This window comes from Anabrus simplex, chromosome 1 (genome assembly GCF_040414725.1).
Source record: "Anabrus simplex isolate iqAnaSimp1 chromosome 1, ASM4041472v1, whole genome shotgun sequence".
Classification (NCBI taxonomy): Eukaryota; Metazoa; Arthropoda; class Insecta; order Orthoptera; family Tettigoniidae; genus Anabrus; species Anabrus simplex.
This window is the reverse complement of record NC_090265.1, coordinates 1,790,740,372-1,790,763,287: the sequence shown is the minus strand read 5'-3', so window position 1 is coordinate 1,790,763,287 and position 22,916 is coordinate 1,790,740,372. Positions and strand designations below refer to the sequence as shown.

The 22,916-nt window shown below is 39.0% G+C and overlaps 2 protein-coding genes across 2 annotated transcripts in view; one reads left to right on the top strand and one right to left on the bottom strand.

The window, feature by feature from the left end:
* The window catches only part of LOC136858811 (histidine ammonia-lyase), an 88,771-nt gene extending 82,854 nt beyond the window's left edge, over nt 1–5,917 (top strand). The window contains exons 14-17 of the mRNA XM_067138629.2: nt 1,793–1,905; nt 2,802–2,932; nt 5,525–5,642; nt 5,724–5,917. Of these exons, the coding sequence (XP_066994730.2) occupies nt 1,793–1,905; nt 2,802–2,932; nt 5,525–5,642; nt 5,724–5,834 (473 nt within the window). The 3' untranslated portion in view covers nt 5,835–5,917. The remainder of the gene's footprint in view (nt 1–1,792; nt 1,906–2,801; nt 2,933–5,524; nt 5,643–5,723) is intronic.
* A 7,848-nt stretch (nt 5,918–13,765) lies between these two features.
* LOC136883284 (nucleolar MIF4G domain-containing protein 1) overlaps nt 13,766–22,916 on the bottom strand; it is an 82,667-nt gene continuing 73,516 nt past the window's right edge. The window contains exon 11 of the mRNA XM_067155513.2: nt 13,766–14,077. Coding sequence (XP_067011614.2) covers nt 13,790–14,077 — 288 coding nt within the window. The 3' untranslated portion in view covers nt 13,766–13,789. The remainder of the gene's footprint in view (nt 14,078–22,916) is intronic.

The following is a 22,916-nucleotide window of genomic DNA, read 5'->3' as shown; positions in this document are numbered from 1 at the left end:
AGTAACGACAGAAAGTCACGCACTACGCTTCTCATCGTGGACATCAGTACAATCTCCTTTAAATGCTTTAACCCATTTTCTTACCATTCCTTTGTTCCTAGTGTGTTCTTCATACACTTCACTAATACGCTGATGAATTTCAACAGATTTCATGTCTTTTGCATTTAGAAAACAAATCACAGCGCGTACTTCACACTTGATGGAACCGTTAATTGTCAGAGGCATTCTCAATATGCCAGTGGCGTGCAGTGAACCCCATCTACCCCAGCGCTCCTGGGCTAAATAATTTTGTATTTACATTTCATTTTCATTATTCCTTAGAACAGTTTTTACAAAGTTTAAAAAACTGCGAACATCTAAGCCAAGTCATGTACAGCTGTCTCGACAATCCGCTTGCACTACCGCAGTTCAGCTTCTTCAGCGAACGGGATTTCCTTGCCGGCGCGAAAGAGACCTACCCCAGCGAAGTTTAAGTTGCTTGGTTGATGCATGCACTTGAAGCTTCCTTGTCCTGGGAGCATGGCAGGGCTGTGGGCCCTCCCCCGACAGCAATTTACGGCTAATACTTTAATACTTGAGCCAGTTTATACAATCAATTGTAATATAGAAGAATACATTTTATTTTCTGGATTTCGGTATGGATAAAAAAAATTTGAGCAGTTCATTGAAGGCACGTGTAGTGTGTTTTCCGATAGCCTCAGAAAAATATTTAGACTGCCCACCATGAACACAGAGTTAAGCACGAAGTAAAATAATTTTGTATAGTGGTATATAGTGAAGTTTTATAGTGTTCCTTTTGGATTATAGGTTAAGTTTTCGTAAGTTCTGTGCCATTCTTCATGAATATATCATGTGTTATACATTGTGATGAATATTTTCCCTCGTTTGTCCTTGATGTATGTATATTCAGCAAGCGAGAGAAACTATAGAACTTTGGCGACTGTAAAATACCAGTTAAGTTTTGCTGATTCAGTTTAGATTAGGCTTTTTAAGTTAAAAACAAATATTTAGTCCCAGTGTATTCTTGTGAAAACCATGATTGTACTATCACGAAGCGTCACCGGGTGAAACTGTAAGTACATTATTTAGAATCTGCTCTAGATTAAGGTACGATGGTGTCGTCACTGCCGTGAATATAAATTTGGAAATATGTGCGAGCGTGTGGTTTAAAATTAAACTATTCTTGACAAACTTTTTTCAGATAGACCTTTCCATGAAAAATGCAGCCTTATAAAATGGTAATGTTGACTTTAGAGAGTGTAGTGGGTCTACGATTGCTTATATTGAAAAAAATATTTTTGCAGCTGGGGTAACGAATATATTCACCGCACACCACTGCAAAGTGCACAAACAAACGTAAATACAGGCAAATGCTTCCATAATGGTGTTGTGGCTAGCCTACAGATGTACGTATTGAGCGCGCATGTTCTGAACGACGACTGAACTGCTGCAGTGGCCATATTTTAAAATGGTACTTACTTACAAAAACATACCTCGTATTTTCTTGTCACACCAATATAATTGGTCCGTTATTGGACATTATAAATTTTCCAGCTAACTCATTCCTGGTTGCCAGCAAATTCAAAAGTGTCATAATACTCAAAATTAATTTTGGTAAAGTCATTTGTCTTCACTGTTGGAAATCATCTGGAGCAAATTATGTGATTCTTTTATACTGTATCATATTTCATTTGGAAAAGTTATACTGCTCTTATTGATTCAAATAATTCTGCATGTGTGACAGATTGTAATTCATGTCAATTCTTATGTTATTTTATTTCTACTTGTGTAGTGTCTGAAAACAAGGTGTTGTGCCATCCAGCCTCAGTGGATTCCCTCAGCACCAGTGCTGGGACTGAAGATCATGTGTCCATGGGCTGCTTTGCAGCGCGCAAAGCACTACAGGTAACTCTTTTTTTGTGTTGTTTAGTCTTTTATCATTCCAATTTGATGATGAGAGATATCTTGGTCTAACTTCACAGTACACAAATAAATCACACCGTGACATACATTTCTCTTTTATACTGCACCTCAATCCTGGCTTCAACATTCGTTCAAATTTTTTCAAAATCCTGTGAAGCATCATTTCAAGGTCCCTTTGTGTACTGGTGATATCGTTTTTCTGCAAACCTCTGCAGTTGTCCACTAGAGGCCTCTGTATGCCATGCCACATTCGAGCTTTGCCTGCCGCTACGCCAGTCGAGACCCTCCAAATATCTTCTTAATGCTAGTGTGAGTGGGAAGATGACGAAAGAACATCTGAAGATGTTTCTTGGTCAGTTCTGAATCCACATTCGCCGACAATGTCACTCTTACTTTGCGACTCCAGGTCTGGACATAAGGATAAACAAGTACTACTGGAAGCCTCTGGAGGAAAAGTTGTACATTTGAAAATCATTCCACCTAAAACTACAAAATATGCACAACCTCTGGATGTGTATTTATTTCTTCAGGCAGTATAAAGTACATGCCAAGAGAATAAGACATTTTCTTAAACTATGTTCCAGTTACTGAAAGTTCTCACTTGCATTTATAGTTAAGATATCGACACTGCGTTTCGCTTCTACAATGACATTTACAGCATGTTTGCAAAGTCTTGCAGGGAAAAAAAAAGACACTTACTAGTACACTGAGCGGTACTTAATGGTCCTGTAACCAAAATTTCATACATATATGTTAGTTCAAGCCCAAATACTTTCCTCGTGAGTGTTGAAGCATACTGGTCAGTTTGATACAGCATGTATGAGAATTATATGAGTTATCAGAACGTCTTTCCAGATCTCTGGTCTCTCTTGTTCCAGGTAGTGGAAAATGTGGAGAGAGTTATAGCAATAGAACTGTTAGCAGCATGCCAAGCCATCGAGTTCTTACGGCCCCTGAAAACCACCGTACCTCTGGAAGAAGTGTACAAAGTAATACGCAGCAAAGTCAGGTAAACAGTGACACAGTTCTTAATTAGGCTGTATCTTCCTCTAAAATAGCAAACATCTAATGCATCACTGTTTCTTTAAGGCTCAACCTTATTCTTCTACTTATGTCATTCCACGCAAACTCTCCACTGACAGCTCGAAACATAACTCCATTTTCATCCTGTCTTTCCTCTAACTATTTCTATTAATCGACCCTTGCCAGTTATCATCATTATTCTTCTTATTTTGTTATTGTTTGTTAACTTTACTGTTGATACTTAACATTGTTGTTTATTTTGACTGTTATTTTATTAATACTTATCTACATATTCATTTTTTCAAATTCATTCTGACACCAATACGTGTTTACCAAAGGACACAGAATAGCTCAGAAGTTCTTTAAAAAATTAATTGAATTGTTGGTTTTGTAAAAGAAATATCAATGTATTCAAGAATATGAACACTTTTTTAATGTTGTCAGGAGGAAATGAAATAGTACGTTTTACAAACAAATGGCTCAACCATTATTGCCACTGAGAATTTTATAATCATGCTGATAATTTTATCTTGAATATTTCTCTCCAGTCTGTACGATTGCCACCATTTGACAAAATTTCTGGAGATGATCCCACTAGCATCCAGAAGCAGTCCTCTTACTCGTGTGTTCCTGACGCTGTAGGCTCACTGGAAGTAGGGAATTGTTGGCGCAGATATATATCCTGTTTTCCCCTAACTACATCATCTGGTTGGGAAAGAGAGTCTTCAAACCCTATCATAGGGTCAATGATTTCTGCTTTATTTTGTCTCCGATTGATGGCAATTATATCATTATGACGGTTACTTCCAGCTTCCGACACACAGTGGACTATTTCAAAGCTTTTTTTTTTTAAAGACTGCTCACTAATAATGAATAAATAAATAAATAGATCACATGGACTCAATCAACAGCAGTTCCAGCCATTTTGGGCTAAAATTGATTCTCAATCTGGAAATGCATTTTATCATGGCAAGGTATGCTGGTTTAACCATGCTTCTTTTAACTTCCAAAAACGGGGGGGGGGAGAATGGCATGCACCGACACAGGAGTGCACTCCCATCCTCTCAACTCGTATGCCCCTGGGCACAGTCGGATGTGTCAATGTATTTATGTGTTAGTGGAGGGAGGTGAAAGTGAGAATAACGTGGCTCGCTGTTTGTTGAGAAATCTGCCGTCTGACCTGCATGCAAATTAAATTGAGCACCCCTGACTTAGATCAATAGGATATTAGTTTCCCACTCACAATTTTTAGCTCTGATTTGGACCGTGGTATCTTCTTCCTTGGATTAGCGTTTTCCCGTAGGTAAGGAGTCAACGAGTCACATTTTAAGAGACTGTATGCAATGTTCAGTTTAAGTTAAACAATCATTTCGATCCTATTATGAGGATCAGAATGAGATGCACTCAATTTTGTAGGGACAGTGACAGTGAAAATGGATAACATTTAAGTGTATTATATTTGGCAACACAGCAAAGTGGTTGTGTTTATAAACACTACGTCCTCAACTAACAACTAGGGCATGAAACCTATACATTAGGCGGATAAATTATCTTTGGTTTAATACATCGGCGTATGATGTTGCCTGTGTTATTAGTGTTATTAGTAACATTCAGTTGTCCTTATATTGCACGTCTGAGAAAAAGAATAACGTTAGGTACTAAACAATCCACAATGTTGCGATTCAAACTTTACTGTACCAATGAGTATGTTTGTTTACATTGTGTGTTCATGTTACTCCTAAATTATCAGCCTGTCATGGTCAACCAAACCTCAACTGCGACTCGTCCCTCCTAGCTCAGCTGCAAACACGCAAAATTTGAATTAAATTGGAGTTTAACACCTCAAAAACTTCCCTTGTTTGTGCATGGCAGTGGTTTCTGTACCAATATATGTGTGTTTAATTAATTGAAATTAGAATTAGAAATGTATCAGATGTGATATGCACATTAGACATTAACATGTGACTTGACATTGACCCGGAAAATCAACTATTGGACTTCCAATAGTTGTGCCATCCATGCTACTCCTAAATTATCAGCCCGTCCTGGTCAGTCAACACTCAACTCTGACTCATCCCTCTCAACCTTACCTCAGGCACGAGCTACAGCATGCCGTATTTCTGCATGTATTTTCACAAACAGTAATTAAATATTAATCGGGCAGATACAGTGTTCACTTTTGGAATGTGCATTAGCTCATCTAGCCACATGCAAACTTCGAACAGAATCAAAGTGCAAGTGTACAGAAATGTTGACAACCATGTCCAAAGCCCATAAAACAAATCAAGAACAGTAACTATCAATTTTAGCCAACTGTATTATTTACTAATGCTGATCTGACAGGCTCAGGAGGAAAAGCACTAGCCTTCTGAGCGCAAGTTAGAGGGATTGATCCCTACTCAATCTCGTGGTATTTAAAGGTCAGCCTCGTGTCGGTAGACTTATTAGCATGAAAAGGAACTCCTGTGTGACAAAATTCTGGCACCTTGGCATTTCTGAAAATCCTAAGAGTAGATAGTGGGATGGAATATCAATAACTTTTATTACTAATAACAAAACTTTATTTCTCTTTTGCAAGGCCTTGGGATAAAGACCGCTACATGTCTCCAGACATAGAAGCAGTCACCACTTTGCTACGACAGGACAAGATTTGGGGAGCGGTGCGACATCACATCGACTATTATCTAGCACCACACGTAAGTAAAAACACTGTAATAAGTTTAAACAAGTTATACTGTTTGAGTACAGAATCTAATATGCTCTTTATGTAATTTCAGGAATACGAGACACGAGTTTTCAGTCCAACAGCTGTCATGATTGGAGAGAAACAGCGTGAGAAGCCACAAGTAGCAGAATCTCCCCTGGCAAAAAAGAGACGTACGGAATGAAACAACGACGGAGGAAATGATATAACTGTTGAACGTTCCTGAAGTTTTAATAAATTTGTTGTACATTAGATGTCAATCGCAAAGATCCTATGCTTTATTTATATTATTTACACTCTATTTAAGACCATTATCCTTGATATTTCCATTAGTATGAGTCACTGAATTATTATATAGTTCTCAAATCCCTTGAAAAATGAGCTAAGCTTATCATGTCTGCACAACTTAACTAAGTCTACACTGAGCTACCTCCAAGAAGCTAAATCCACAGGAAAGAAAGTGCAACAATGATCACACACCCATGGAATTACCCTTAGTCAGATGTTTTTGCAAGGCTACTATTGCAAAATACTTCCAATATTACCCTGCAGATACCGAAATACGCAAAATCTTGACTAGCATATGAACTTGTCAAGGAGATCTTCTTCATCGAGGATCTCTGGATGAAGAGAGGGCTACCATTCAAGACGCCTGGGAGAAACTAATGCAGGACAGAGTGAAAAGGGACGAAATCTGGATCGACTTTTATACAACGGAGGCCATAATGAAATAGGACATGGACAAACACTAACACTTTGTGAACTCGATGGTGGTACACGAATACCACCATAAGCTGTGTAACACCGAGTACTTGCATGACTCAGACCAATCCTGCCTATGTAAATTATGTGGTATGCAATGCAGCTGATACTATGTACTCACTTGTACAAATCAGAGATCTTCATATAAAATTTTTAAAAAGGTAGATGTCCAGTGATTTGGAGAGAAAAAGATTAAGTTCCAGGAATAGCGTACAACAACAATTAGAAATTGCTATCACATGGACCTCGAATTTGGTGTTTTTTACATTTTATTGAAACTTTGAAATCTATGATTGGTGAAAATATGAATCATTTCCAGACAGCCTTCTTTAAAAAAAAAAAAAAAAAAAGAGTAATACAAGCTGAAGACAACTGGCAAACAGAACTCAATCCTGCACTGTATTAACCAGTTAAGCTCCACATGGTTCCAAGTGTTGTTGACACTGCAATGCTGCCTGAAGCAATGTCGCCATAATAACTTTTTCAAAACATACTTTCAGTTTCAATGTGATGATACAGTACACAATACAAATGAAATCAGCCGACAAGAATCTCACTGTACAATAATATATACCGGAGCTGTCATAAAAGGTTACAAGTAAAATATACTAAATTTATGGAAATTTAGAAACCTTTTTATTTCTACTCGATTCACAATGTGCATTCCATAACATGATCTGTAGGAACAGAGGGACGGCCGTACATTCGTATGAATTATTTTCTCCTCTTGTAAAACTCACCAATTCTCTGCACTAATTCAAATGCCTGACTAAAACGGGGCACTCCTCGCCGCACTTCGCGATTCATCACATTTCCATGATACTGCACTGCACCAGTGGAAGATATTCATTTTTAAACCTTCACAATTATCTCACAAAGAACACAAAGCTATCCAAGTTCCATAAATGCTCGAACCACACCTGAGCATTAGGAAAATATAGACAACACCTAACTTAATAACAATATTCGCCTTTTGTACTGGACTATCAGCAGTTGCCCCTCACCTGGGCATTTATCTCTTCTGTTCTCTTCAGGAAAGATGGCAACACATCAATATCACAGTCACGCTACTTATAGATGGCACCACTACACTGGCCATATTGCCACCAACAATCAAATAAAAATAGTTCATCTTTATTTTGTGGCTAGCTCAAACTGTACATTAAAAAGTAAATTGTTATACGTTTACAAGTACCAGTAAATAAAAGGTTATAAGCACTATACAAAATTGAATATGAACTATTATGTACAAAAAGTATAACAATATCTGAAATAAAAAGCATTGGACTGGTCATCATGATTGACGGGTGACATTTCTCATTTACTTTTTGTAGTGGTGGCAATATCAAATGCAACTGTCAAGTGCAATCTTACGCCGGCCCACCTACAGTGGCTTGACTCCCCTTTCAGATAACTTTGACCACACACTGTCGTGCATCTAAAATCTATATTATTGTTGATCCTATGCAAAATCTTATGAAGCATCGGACAAATAAACCTACTTTTTGACAATTTCCATATGCTTTACACCTGGAGTCAATCATAAGACAGAATCCCAAATGGGTATCTATAAAACCCGTTTTTCTTTGTATCTTCAGCATATACAGTACAAACCTTTAAAATAGAAATGAGCCTCTCAGAGAGTGAGAAGAAAAAGGACTAACAGAACAACAAGAATTAGGGTCACGAGGAAAGAGTACACATAATGTGAGGATGTGGAGTTATCCTAGTCATGTCTCACTTTTCCATTGTTCCCTTTACCCACACTGACTAGTCATTGTGCTAATCTTTTGGGTACATTTCTATCGTCCTTCCTGTCTTAAGATGTAATTGTTTAGAACTTTTAAATTATTTTTATACTGAAACTCGGTTTAAAATGCTCAACAATTTTTGATGGAAATGCAAATCCAAGGAAGGAGAGGCCGTGGACGACCACGATTGAGATGGAAGGATACCATCCAACGCAGCATTATAGAAAGAAACCTGGACTGGGACACAGTGTTGGAGGAGGAGTGGTCGAAAGACCGAAGAAAGTGGAGAAGAACCATATTTGCCCCTACCCGGCTACAGCTAGATAAAGGGAAATGATGATGATGATGATGATGAGAGTGAATATCCACTTCTGCACTTCATGATAATTGCCCTTGTGTCCTCCCTCCGACACCTTGTCATTATGTTTATCCCATTCAAGTTCCTATCTTTCTATGTTGTTGTTTGAGTCATCAATCCATAGATCAGTTTGATGCAGCTTCCCATGCCACATTATCCTGTGCTAACCTTTCAATTCCTACTTAACTACTGCATCCTACATCTGCTCTAATCTGCTTGTTAAACTCATACCTTGGTCTATCCCTACCACTCTTGCAACCTACACTTCCCTCAAAAACTAACTGAACAAGTCTCGGGTGTTTTCAGATGTGTGTTATCATTCTCTCTCTTCTTCTCGTCAAATTTAGTCAAGCTATTAAAGAAACTACAGTACTGTATTTAAAATACTTTGTTGGGTCCACCTTGTCAATACACTTTTTGTGATTGAAATTATTTATTTTATCATGCATGTTTCAGGAAAAATATCCATTCCCTTCATCAGTGATGTCAATTCAAGGAACAAAACATTATAACTAGAGCCTGGATTTCCATGCAAATGCATGTTTTTATATAAACTGGTTACACTTCTCAAACTTTGCAAATATTTGTTTAATGGCCTGATTCCAAATACTGTAACAGTTCTTTTTCCATGCATGTTTGCATGTTTTGGCTTTTTTATGTGAAAATTCATGCATAATTCATATTTTGAAGATTTTGGATTTAATAGCGAATATTTGGATGTTTAATGCTATAAACTGAACCTTAAATTGTGCATTTCTCATTGACGGCTCATTTGTTCGTCTATGTTAGACGAATAAAACAAAACTCGTATCACACTTCTGTAATGCTGCGTAACTGAAATAGCAGCTTACAAACCTTGGTTTTGCACTGAACCTCTTCAGCTGTTATTCTGGAATTTCCTACCCGGAATTCTCACTCGTCACACGTCTTTGTTATCGCAACAGGCAATCGATACCAGTTATTGATCATCAGAGTGGGATGTGTCAGACCCACCCACTGACGTTGGGGTGTATGCAGGTGATGAGTCTAGTGTCAACCTAAAACGAAACGCTGGTTGATAGAGCAAACGCCTGAAAAGCCTTACATCTGATCTATTTTTGACAAGATCTATTGGTGAAAAATATCTAATTCCTTGTATGGGAACTTAGAATTTTCCAATCGGAATTGCTAGGCGGGCAATAATTACATTGTGGAGATTTATCTCCTGTATGCAGTTATCAGACTGTGCCTCTTCTGGTAAGTTCACCTGTATATACCACATTGTCAGTGGGCAGGGTCTGACACATCCCACTCTGATGAGTCTAGTGTCAGACCTAAGATGAAACGCTGGTTAATAGAGCAAACGCCTGAAAAGCCTTACATCTGATCAGCTAGAGATAGGTCGAACAAAGTAATCCGTTCAAATGCTGACTTTGAATTCGTAAAACTTATATAAGAAGCATTGTGGTGAAAATGCAAAAGACGTACAATCTGACCGCACTTTGTCCCAAATGTCTTAATTTAAGTATGCGCCAGCCACTTCTTGTGACGTAGAAAGATAATTTTTTGTGTGTAAGAACGTGCTGACAGATAAACGTGTGAGCTTAAACCAAGACAATTTGGAGAAATTACGGTAGTTGTTGAATAGTGTTTCAAAAGCAACTGAATTTGATAGTGCATATTTTCCAGTTTATTATGCATGTTTTCTCATATGATAGTGCATAAATGATGCATATTTTGAGATTTAATAGTGCATGGAAATCTGGCCTCTAATTATAACACTATCTTTTGTTTTTCTTACAATTTATGATGGTTATTTATTTATTTATTTATTTATTTATTTATTTATTTATTTATCACATGATGAATGTTTGTACATATATATATACACAGTTTCAGGATAAATGTGCGTAGTCACAAGTCCGAACAATACTACAACTCTAGGTCTAGTATTTTGACCCAATCAACTGCTTCATCCGATGTGTGGTGAATGTCCATTAGCGTTCCTTTGAAAGCTCGAATTGGGCAGTCAGCAACAATGTGGTGGATTGACTGAGAAGAGGCACCACAATCACGATCTCCAGAGCTAGTCCAACCCCCATTTGCACAACAGATAACCACATCTGCCTTGTCCAGTTCTTATCCGATTGATGATTCTCCACTGTCATCTTGGAAGATCAAATCCTTGTACGCGTTTAGAATGATTCTCAACTAGATGTTTGTTGACTACTGCTGATGATGATGATGATGCTTGTTGTTTAAAGGGGCCTAACATCTAAGGTCATCGGCCCATTCTTACAATTTAAAGGACTATTGTATCCTAATTCACCATATCAAAGAAGAAATAAACTAATGAAATATTATGATGATGATCATTAGATAAAATGTAATATTTTGATGAAAGGAAATGAGAATACCTAAATAAATGGATAGTTTTCCTCAAACGAGTATGATTAAATAAATAATTTCAATCATTAAAAGTGTATTGACAAGGTGGACCCAAAATAAACTAGTTTAAATAGTTTCTTCAATAGATTCAGACAAGTCAATACAGGATCAAATAAATACCTATTATGGTTAAGTTTATCAACAAATTTAGCCAAATCGATCTCCTCTTACCAATTCGATTCAGCATCTCTTCATTCGTGATTCGATCTATCCATCTCAACTTCAGCATTCTTCTGTAACACCACATTTCAAAAGCTTCTATTCTCCTCTATTCTTTCTATAAATGACTTTATTTATCACTTGTTCGTTCTTTTCCATTACTTACAATGACCTGATGGGTTCCCTTTTGCGTTAGCCCTTCATTTCTATTTTTTTTTTTTTGTTGCTATTCGCTTTACGTCGAACATAGATAGGTTCTATGGCAACAAGGGGACAGGAACGGCCTAGGAATGGGAAGGAAGCGGTCGTGGCCTTAATTAAGGTACAGCCCCAACATTTGCCTGGTGTGAAAATGGGAAAACACGGAAAACCATCTTCAGGGCTGCCAACAGTGGGATTCAAACCCACTATCTCCCAGATGCGACCTCATAGTCGCACGCCCCTAACTGCACGGCTAATTCGCCTGGTCATTCCTAGTCTTTTATAACATATAATCATCAAGGTATATTTTTGTCTCTTCCCTTTTCCTGTGTTTATTCAGCTTATTTCTTATCTTACAATTCTTATATCACTTGATCCCCTAATGAGAGTTGAACCCCAACCTCGTGATGAAGCTCGGAAGCAGAAAATAGCTCGTCAGGGCCTGTGAAGAAATGGATGTAGAAAAACTCAGATTGATGATGGAAGTGCCTTTCTACAGCATCTGAAGACAGCGGTGTGAAGATGTGGAGATTTTCCTTGCTGTTTTGGATTTCATGTTTGTCTTCTTCTTATTTTTAAAATTTACTTTTTTACAATTTTGCTTTATGTCACACCAACACTAGACCTTGCCATGTTCCTTTTTGTATAGGGTGTTTCAAAAATACACAACATAATTTCAGGGATTGATTCCTCACATATAGAGGAGGAAAAAAGGGTATATAAACTTGAGACCAGAAATGGGCACTTTCTTGGCCTCCACAATCACCTGATCTGAATCTGCTCATCATCTTTCTCTGAGGATAAGCAAAGTCTTTGGTGTATGACTTCTCTGATGGATGAAGCAACGCTTCATGGCAGAACTGTAAAGTGCTTTCAAACAGTACGTACAACACCAGACATATTCAAACGTGTTCGTAACTCCATGCGACGACAAGCACAAGCTTGTAGTATGGCAGGAGGCAGGCATTTTGAACACCTCTTATAAAGTAATGACCAGAGTACATCAGTACATGCAAGCTAGCCCACACCACCTGACGTTTTGGCCCATGACAGAGTCTGGCATCTCGGAAAGTACACATTTTTAGACCCGTGTTATATAGACTTTTTTCCTTCTCTATATCTGAGGAATCCAGCTCTAAAATTATGCTGTGTATTTCTTGAAACACCCTATATATGCCTTGATTTGTCACTTGTTTGTTCCTTTCCATTACTGATAGTGACCTGTCATTCTGTTAATCCTTTAAGAGTACTTCCATCTTCCTTCCTATCCCTGTCTTTAGATGTAATTATTTAGAAGTTCTAACTTACAAGGGGCAATCAAATGAAAACCGAACACCTGCCAAAACACACATTCCACCCGAAAGGTGGCAACACTGTTGTTACGCATCGAAATTGCCATCGCTGTGGTAGGAGAACTGCATAGTGACAACTCACAGGTGCACGCAGTTGTTGGGTTATGTCTTTGTTGGAGTGCGGACTGGTCTAGTGTGTTCGTCCAGCTGTAGAAATGCAGGCAAGCAAAGAAGAGCAGAGAAGTGAGGTTGGTTTTACGGTGGCTGAGGGTGCCGGACTAAGCGAAACTCATCGTCGCATGTCTGGTGTGTGTGGCGAACACTGCATGTCATGACGAGTGTGCACGAGTGGCCTAGGAGGTTCCGAGAAGGACGCACATCATTGCCCAGGTGAGGCCCATTGAGCCATAGGGCGGATTGATGGCCTTATCTGGGAAAACTGACAAATCACAGAGCAAGAAAGAAATTCGTGGACGTCGGTTCATTTGGACGAGGAAGTGCAAGAGTGGGTGCGGTTGTTGATCAGTAGCGACCTGTCTCTTTCTACAAAACTGGAATTAATCGTCTCGTCTCCCAGTGGGATGAAAGTATTAGCACTTTTGGTAATTGCTTCAGAATAAAACCATTCCATGGTGTCATAGCAGGTGTTTGGTTTTCATTTGACTGTCCCTTATACATTTTATGAAAATACTCTACCTAGTTTAACTTTTTAATTGGTATGGGAGCAAATCCACACTTCTGCAGTTTCATGATAAGAAACTAAATTCTATTCTATAAAACTGAGAATTTTAACTTTGTTTGAATAGAAAGATTAATAGACACATTTATCGAATCCACAGACAGTTGGAGCAACTGGAATATAATACAAACCTTGATGATGAAAAGTATTCATACTGCAATATTTGTGGATAAAGGTTTATCACACCACAAATCTTCCAAAATTTTAATGAATGTTTGATGTTCCTCTCCTACTTTCTTGATCACCTCCTTTCATGCTCGAGTCATTTCCAGTTTTACTATAAATAGTAGACCTTCCACGTATGAATTTCTGATTTCCATGTGTATTTCATTCTTAATTCAATTTTTAACAATATAAACTTTATGCTGTTGGAAAGAAGGAAATGGTGAATGGAAGGTGTATACGCAGAACAAACACAACTAAGAGTATATTGCACTTACAATATATTATTTAAAACAGTCTTGACCTAGACTCTGCCATAGACAATATAGTATCAACAATGTTGGCTCTATCTTTTAAAGTCTTCATGTCTTCCTCTGGGAGAGAATCAGTCTTACGAAGAAGGAAATGTTGAATGAAGAGGCGTATACTTTCTCGAAACATATGCAGTTTAGGTGCAATGGCCACTCTCTGGAAGACTTCCTGCATCACCTCCAGGGAGTCATGCAACAAGATGCCCAACAATATCTGTCGTAGAAGTCGGACCATAGCTTTATCAACTTCTGTGAAGTGTATCACCTGCAGAATAAGAGAGCATTGTTATTCTATTCAAACAACTTTTGAACGGTAACCTGTAAACAGTGCATTCTGGATAACTGGACCCAGCTAGTCTTATAAAGCATATCCTACTTTTAAGGAGTATTAAAAAAATCTTAACAACATTTGTCGAAACGATACTCACAGTTTCGTGTCTTATTGAGTGACCGGGTGTGAAATATCATTCCGAACACAGCCAAGAGGATGATGCTTCCGTCATGGTGAGTATTATTTTGCTATCATACTGTTACTTTTATTAGTAAATCGAACTGTTGTGTTAAATAAAATAACAAAATGTACATGAAACAGATTTTTAAGTCATCTGCTGTATACTGACAGTAGTTAGAGCACAAAAATTCTACATCAACACGTGTCGACAGTGGGAGCTACTTCAGCGTTGGTATAGACTGACTGTTGAGCAGATCCTTAGTGAGGAATCAGAAGACATCCTCGATGCTAATATACAGAGGGGCCCAGAAAAATGTAGACACTCTTTGATAGTCAATATTAATGGAACAAAATGACATACCATTATAATTCGTGCACGGGGGGAAGGTTATTTGATGTGTTCAAAGTAACCCGCATTAGCGGCCAAAAAACGCCGATGTCGCTGAACTGCTGACCAAACTGCGGCTGTCAGTGTTGCCGGTCTGATAGCCACATAGGACGTCCCGATGGTTTCTCGTGGCTCGTTCAGTGTAGCTGGCTTCTAATGATAAACTTAATTTTTCAAGGTCCCCCAAGGTCTGAAGGCCGTGGTGGATACTCAACAGCTCCTCTTCGACCTATCCGTGCCCACATAGATTTTCATCCAAGTAGGCTCTGATATTTCTGTGGTAGTGAGGCAGAGTGCCATCCTGTTGTAAGTAAAAATCTTTCATTTCCAAACACCCCTTGGATGGCAGGTAAAATCGGTGTTTGCAGTATATGAAGATACACCTCACCAGTTACGGTACCTTAAAGAAGAATGGGCCAATCAAACCGTGCGATGACAGACCACACCACACATTAACAACGGGTAGATTAACATGTTTGTCCACGTGAACATGAGGATTTTCAAGAGCCCATTACACGCAGTTGTGGTGGTTTACAGTACCGTTCAGATTGAATTGTGCCTCATCAGACCATGCAAACCGTTCATCCTCATGAACCGCGCCTTCAAACCACTTGCAGTACTCCATCCTTCGATCCGGGTCGTCCTTGTTAATAGCGTGCAGCGATCTCAGAATGTACATTTTGCAGCCTTCAGAATTCGCCGTACGGTTGATTGACTTACCCTGCTTTTATTACAAGTTGAGATTTTATGCCTTAACCTGCTTTTACGTGCACTCTGATGCACAGATTTTTGAGGTAACCTAGTAAAATGATGCAATATAGCAGCGCTGGAAGCTGGACTTGTTGAAGTTTTTGGTCGGCCAGAACTTACCTTACGCACATCCTGAACAGTACCGTTGGCTTCAAATTTATCCCAAATACGATAAATTATTGTACGTGTTGTTGGCTGAGTTCCGCACACATTATGCCATTGTCGTAACTCCATCATATGTTTGTACTTCCAGTACCACTTCAATATGGCCTCGCATTGCTCAAACGTCAATCTTACTTCATTCATTGTTGCACTGTCTTCTGCTGGAAAACATGCGCCAAGATTGTCACACCATTCATTTTACCTTCATCATCTTGTTGTTTGAGTCATCAGTCCACAGAGTGGTTTGATGGAGCACTCCATGCCACCCTATCCTAATCTGCTTGTCATGTTCATACCTTGGTCTACCTCTACCGTTCTTACCGCCTACACTTCCTTCAAAACCAACTGAACAAGTCCTGGGTGCCTTAACATGTGTCCTGTCATTCTATCTCTTCTTCTTGTCAAATTTAGGCAAATCGATTTCCTCTCACCAATTCGATTCAGCATCTCTTCATTGTGATTCGATCTATCCATCTCACCTTCAGCATTCTTATGTAACACCACATTTCAAAAGTTTCTATTCTCTTTCTTCCTGAGATATTTATCATGCATGTTTCACTTCCATACAATGCCACACTCCAGATGAAAGTCTTCAGAAACATCTTTCTAATTCCTACATCAATGTTTGAAGTGAGCAAATTTCTTTTCTTAAGAAAGCTCTTCCTTGCTTGTGCTAGTCTGCACTTTATGTACTCCTTACTCCTGCCATCGTTAGTTATTTTACTACCCAAGCACAACATTCATCTACTTCAAGACTTCATTTCCTAATTTAATATTTCCTGCATCGCCTGGCTTCGTACGACTGCACTCCATTACTTTTGTTTTGAACTTATTTATTTTCATCTTGTACTCTTTACCCAAGACTTCGTCCATACCATTCAGCAACTACTCTATATCTTCTGCAGTTTCAGATAAAATAACAATATCATCGGCAAATCTCAAGGTTTTGATTTCCTCTCCTTGGATTGTGATTCCCTTCCCAAATTCCTCTTTGATTTCCTTTACTGCCTGTTCTATGTAAACACTTAAAAGGAGGGGGGACAACAATGGACTAAGCTACCATGCAAGAATTGCAATGATATGTAATTTTATTCCAAAGATATTAACTATCAAAGAGTGTCTACATTTTTCTGGACCCCTCTGTACATATGGAACCACTTGAAAATGCTTTTCATAGTGATGTTGACGAGACCTGTGGGGATATAAACAGTCTCCCTGGCAATCACCTTTGGGCTAGTGCTGAACTAGTGTGTACAAAACTAACTGAAAATGGTACAATCTGTGTGTGGTATGGTGTACTGAATGAAGAAGAAGCGAGTCATGTTAGTGAAGAAGCAGCTAGTCCAGTACCGTCTAGATCTTCAAGTAATTCCGATGACAGGCAAGCCATTACAAGTAATGAAAATCATTTTTCGTCCGTATTGAAAGTATCATATAATGTATATAGAAAAATATTTATTATTTTGCCACTTATTCAATACAATACAGAAGTTAATGTATGAGTTAAAACAATGTTTAAATATAATGAGACATGTTTCGCCTCTTCTTATGAGGCATCCTCAGTCAATATCAAAACCTTACTTTTTATCAGGTATCTGGTTAAAATTATTCTAAAATATGGTTGAGATGATGTGTGTGAGATAATATTTACAGTTCATCATCAAAATATTTCTGAAATAATTAAAACTCTAATACAATGATAAATTTGTACGCAGTTCACTTAATGAAGGATTTGATTGTAAATAACATAATTGATGGCTTGAAGCCGTGGTCAATGCTTGATGTTGAAGGAAACTGACAGGCTAATACATGGTAGAAAGAATATAAAATCGCTTCAATGTTGAATATATTGTATTGTCCACTCCTTTCTCTCACAGAAGCCTATTTTTTTTTTGCAGAACTGTCCAGTGTTCTGGTCAGTCATTATCAGATCTGCTTCCTTTTGACTGACACCGTGGATTTTTAGTCTTGGTTTTGTGATCCTCTTCACCACGTTTATTTTCAGTGCTAGTTTTGTGTTTTACAGGATCACCAGAAGATTTCACAATTTCTACTTCTGCAGCCTTCCTTATTTTTTTATTTTTTTAAAGAATTTGTTTTATGTCGCACCGACACAGATAGGTCTCACGGCGACGATAGTATAGGAAAGGGCTAGAAGTGGGAAGGAATCGGCTGTGACCTTAATGAACGTTCAGCCTCAGCATTTGCCTGGTGTGAAAATGGGAAACCATGGAAAACCATCTTCAGAGCTGCCAATAGTGGGCTTTGAACCCACTATCTCCTGGATGAAAGCTCACAGCTGCGCGACCCTTACCGCACAGCTAACTTGCCCGGTCTTCCTTATTTTATGCATTAACATAAAGTACAGTGCTGGCGAACAGTTTAAGGACACCTGTCCAAAGCAGATAACCATCTACAGGCCTTAAACATTGTGCTAACATACATATTTTGATACTGGAGCTGAAAGTACAGCAGAAATGCCACCCAATTTAAGGTAGTTTTTGTAAGTTAAGGCATGCTTAAAAAAGCCATATATTTATAACAAAATAAATAATAACTTGAAAATGGTTTGAGCCAGTTTTCTGAATTTTGTATTACAAGCAGTTGTACCAGGTAGAACTCAGCCAGTTATTGCTAAAAGCCATTTAAAAATGTGTATTAAAATTCTCATGTTTGTGGGTTACTGTAGTCACGTCCTAGTTAGTGAACCATGGGCAATGGCTGAGTGGCCTAGTAAGTGGTCCTGAGAGTCGGGATACCAGTTGCTATGGAATGGGAGTGGGCATCTCGGACATATTCTGAGTCGTGGCCCTCCTTGTGCTCAGGCGACTAGGACTATACAATTCACCGGTGGTCCATAACCCGTTAGAGGAGAGATCCTCACTTGGACTATGTGCAAGTAGGGCAGCATCCTGCTTCATGAATTTACCGAGCTCAGAACACTTTAAGCAAGCCTCGGACTTATGGGAGTAATGGAGTCCTACTCCCATTTGACAGGCGAGGGTCTCCTTGGAAACAACTTGGCGAACGAAATGGAATTCGATGGGGAGCTATCAATATTAATGGAGCTTATGGAAGAAAGAAGGTAGAACTGGCTGAGTCAGCAAAGAGGATGCATCTGGATGTGCTAGGAGTAAGTGATATTCGGGTAAGGGGAGATAATGAGGAAGAGATAGGAGATTATAAAGTGTACTTGACGGGCGTTAGAAAGGGAAGGGCAGAGTCTGGGGTAGGGCTCTTTATCAGGAATACCATAGCACGCAACACAGTTTCTGTTAGGCACGTCAATGAGCGAATGATACGGATAGATTTGTCAGTGGGAGGAATTAGGACAAGAATTGTGTCCGTGTATTAACCATGTGAGGGTGCAGATGAGGATGAAGTTGACAAGTTTTATGAAGCATTGAGTGACATCGTGGTCAGGGTCAACAGCAAGGATAGAATAGTGTTAATGGGCGATTTCAATGTGAGAGTTGGGAATAGAACTGAAGGATACGAAAGGGTGATTGGTAAATGTGGGGAAGATATGGAAGCTAATGGGAATGGGAAGCGTTTGCTGGACTTCTGTGCTAGTATGGGTTTAGCTGTTACGAATACATTCTTCAAGCATAAGGCTATTCACCGCTACACATGGGAGGCTAGGGGTACCAGATCCATAATAGACTATATCTTAACAGACTTTGAATTCAGGAAATCTGTTAGGAATGTACGAGTTTTTCGCGGATTTTTCGATGATACAGACCACTATCTGATCTGTAGTGAACTAAGTATCTCTAGGCCTACGGTAGAGAAAGTGAAATCTGTCTGCAAACGAATAAGGGTAGAAAATCTCCAGGATGAGGAAATTAGACGGAAGAACATGGATATGATTAGTGAGAAGTTTCGAACAGTAGACAGTAAGCAGGTTCAGGATATAGAAAGTGAATGGGTGGCATACAGGGATGCTGTAGTAGAAACAGCAAAGGAATGCCTAGGAACAACTGTGTGTAAAGATGGGAAAAGGTGAACATCTTGGTGGAATGATGAAGTGAGAGCAGCCTGTAAACGTAAAAAGAAGGCTTATCAAAAATGGCTCCAAACAAGGGCCGAGGCAGACAGGGATTGGTACGTAGATGAAAGAAACAGAGCGAAACAAATAGTTGTTGAATCCAAAAAGAAGTCATGGGAAGATTTTGGTAATAACCTGGAAAGGATAGGTCAAGCAGCAGGGAAACCTTTCTGGACAGTAATAAAGAATCTTAGAAAGGGAGGGGAAAAAGGAAATGAACAGTGTTTTGAGTAATTCAGGTGAACTCATAACAGATCCCAGGGAATCACTGGAGAGGTGGAGGGAATATTTTGAATATCTTCTCAATGTATAAGGAAATCATCATGGTGGTGTTGCAAACAGCCAAGCTCATGGGGAGGAGGAAAATGATGTTGGTGAAATTATGCTTGAGGAAGTGGAAAGGATAGTAAATAAACTCCATTGTCATAAGGCAGCAGGAATAGATGAAATCAGACCTGAAATGGTGAAGTATAGTGGGAAGGCAGGGATGAAATGGCTTCATAAAATTAGCATGGAGTGTTGGTAAGGTACCTTCAGATTGGACAAAAGCAGTAATTGCACCTATCTATAAGCAAGGGAACAGGAAGGATTGCAACAACTATCGAGGTATCTCATTGATTAGTATACCAGGCAAAGTATTCACTGGCATCTTGGAAGGGAGGGTGCGATCAGTCATTGAGAGGAAGTTGGATGAAAACCAGTGTGGTTTCAGACCACAGTGAGGCTGTCAGGATCAGATTTTCAGTATGCGCCAGGTAATTGAAAAATGCTACGAGAGGAATAGGCAGTTGTGTTTATGTTTTGTAGATCTAGAGAGAGCATATGACAGGGTACCGAGGGAAAAGATGTTCACCATACTGGGGGACTATGGAATTAAAGGTAGATTATTAAAATCAATCAAAGGCATTTATGTTGACAATTGGGCTTCAGTGAGAATTGATGGTAGAATGAGTTCTTGGTTCAGGGTACTTACAGGAGTTAAACAAGGCTGTAATCTTTCACCTTTGCTGTTCGTAGTTTACATGGATCATCTGCTGAAAGGTATAAAATGGCAGGGAGGAATTCAGTTAGGTGGAAATGTAGTAAGCAGTTTGGCCTATGCTGACGACTTGGTCTTAATGTCAGACTGTGCCGAAAGCCTGCAGTCTAATATCTTGGAACTTGAAAATAGGTGCAATGAGTATGGTATGTAAAATTAGCCTCTCGAAGACTAAATTGATGTCAGTAGGTAAGAAATTCAACAGAATTAAATGTCAGATTGGTGATACAAAGCTAGAACAGGTCGATAATTTCAAGTATTTAGGTTGTGTGTACTCCCAGGTTGGTAATATAGTAAGTGAGATTGAATCAAGGTGTAGTAAAGCTAATGCAGTGAGCTCACAGTTGCGATCAGCAGTATTCTGTAAGAAGGAAGTCAGCTCCCAGACGAAACTATCTTTACATTGGTCTGTTTTCAGACCAACTTTGCTTTACGGGAGCGAAAGCTGGGTGGACTCAGGATATATTATTCAAGTTAGAAGTAACAGACATGAAATTAGCAAGAATTATTGTTGCTACAAACAGGTGGGAACAATGGCAGGAGGATACTCGGAATGAGGAGATAAAGGCTAATTTAGGAATGAACTTGATGGATGAAGCTGTACGCATAAACCGGCTTCGCTGGTGGGGTCATGTGAAGCGAATGGAGGAGGATAGGTTACCTAGGAGAATAATGGACTCTGTTATGGAGGGTAAGAGAAGTAGAGGGAGACCAAGACAACGATGGTTAGACTCGGTTTCTAACAATTTAAAGATAAGAGGTATAGAACTAAATGAGGCCACAACACTAGTTGCAAATCGAGGATTGTGGCGACGTTTAGTAAATTCTCAGATGCTTGCAGACTGAACGCTGAAAGGCATAACAGTCTATAATGATAATGTATGTATGTATGTATGTTGAATGTTTGCTGAAATTTATGAAAAAGAGATAAAATGTAGGAAGAAGAAAAATAATTTTGAATTTCCTTCCATATGATGGCCATGCAGCCGAAGACTTTCTAGCACACTGCAGTGACCCAAGGAGAGATGTTAGGAAGAACTAGTCATCACTGGATCTCTTTGGCATTGCAAAGAGTTGTTTATTCCTTTGGATGATTTGAGGTTAAGTCATTGTGGAAAAGTTTTATCGTGATAATGGGTTGTAAAAGTGTGTCTAACGAGACAAAATTGAAAATTATTGGGATGCATAAGGTGCATAAGATTTACAGGGAGATTGCAGCTTAGTTAAGTATTTCAAAAACATGTGTGGAACAGACTGTAAAAAGATTTAATGCCTCCAGAATAGTGCTTGATGCCGTTCGCAGTGGTCGCCCAAGAAAGACATCGCCTAGACTTGATAGAACAATTGTTGCTGTAAGTAAGGAGAACAGAAACGCTAGCAGCAGTGACGTTTCGAGTACTGTTAAGACATTGCACAACACTGACATTAGCGTAAGGACCATTTTCAATTGCTTACAAGATGCAGGGCTCCAATCAGTTTACACTTTACACAAGCCATTATTGAACGACATAGCCAAGAAAAGGAGATGGAAATGGTGTCTTGAAAGAAAGACTTGGTTAAGGGAAGCATGGAGAAGGGTTGTCTTTTCAGATGAATGCCGATTTGAGTTGTTTCCAAGACGAAAGATCAGAGATCGGTGAACCAAAACTGAAAAGTTTCTTCCGTCCTGTGTGGCACCGCTGTTCAGCAAGGAGGTGATTCGATAATGATATGGGGTTGCATCACTTCTGAAGGACCAGGAGAATGCAGGGTTGTTGCTAGGTCAATGAACAGTATCCAATATTGTGAGACAATGGAAGAAATGATGCTGCCTTCAGCAACACGCCTACTGGGAAACAACTTCATTTTTCAGCAGGACAATGCCCCTTGCCACAAATCCAAGGTCACTATTGAATGGTTTCCTGGAAAGAATGTCGAGGTATTACCATGGCCGGCAGGAAGACCTGACCTGAACCCTATAGAGAACCTCTGGAACTCTATGGCCTACAAGTTGGGGAAAATTAAACCTAAAAATAAGGAAGAATTGAGGTTCGAAGTCATGAATCTCTGGAGGCAGATCACCAGAGATGAGTGCGCTAAGCTAATCGACACGATGCCAGACAGGATCAAGCAATGCCAAAGGGAGCCAAATAGATTACTAATGGACTGACACCTGTTGATTAAGTTTTTGTAATTTATTATTAATTAATTAGTGAGATAAATAAAAGATGTTCTATTTCCCATAGGTGTCCTTAAACATTTTACCAGCACTGTAAATACTTAATTT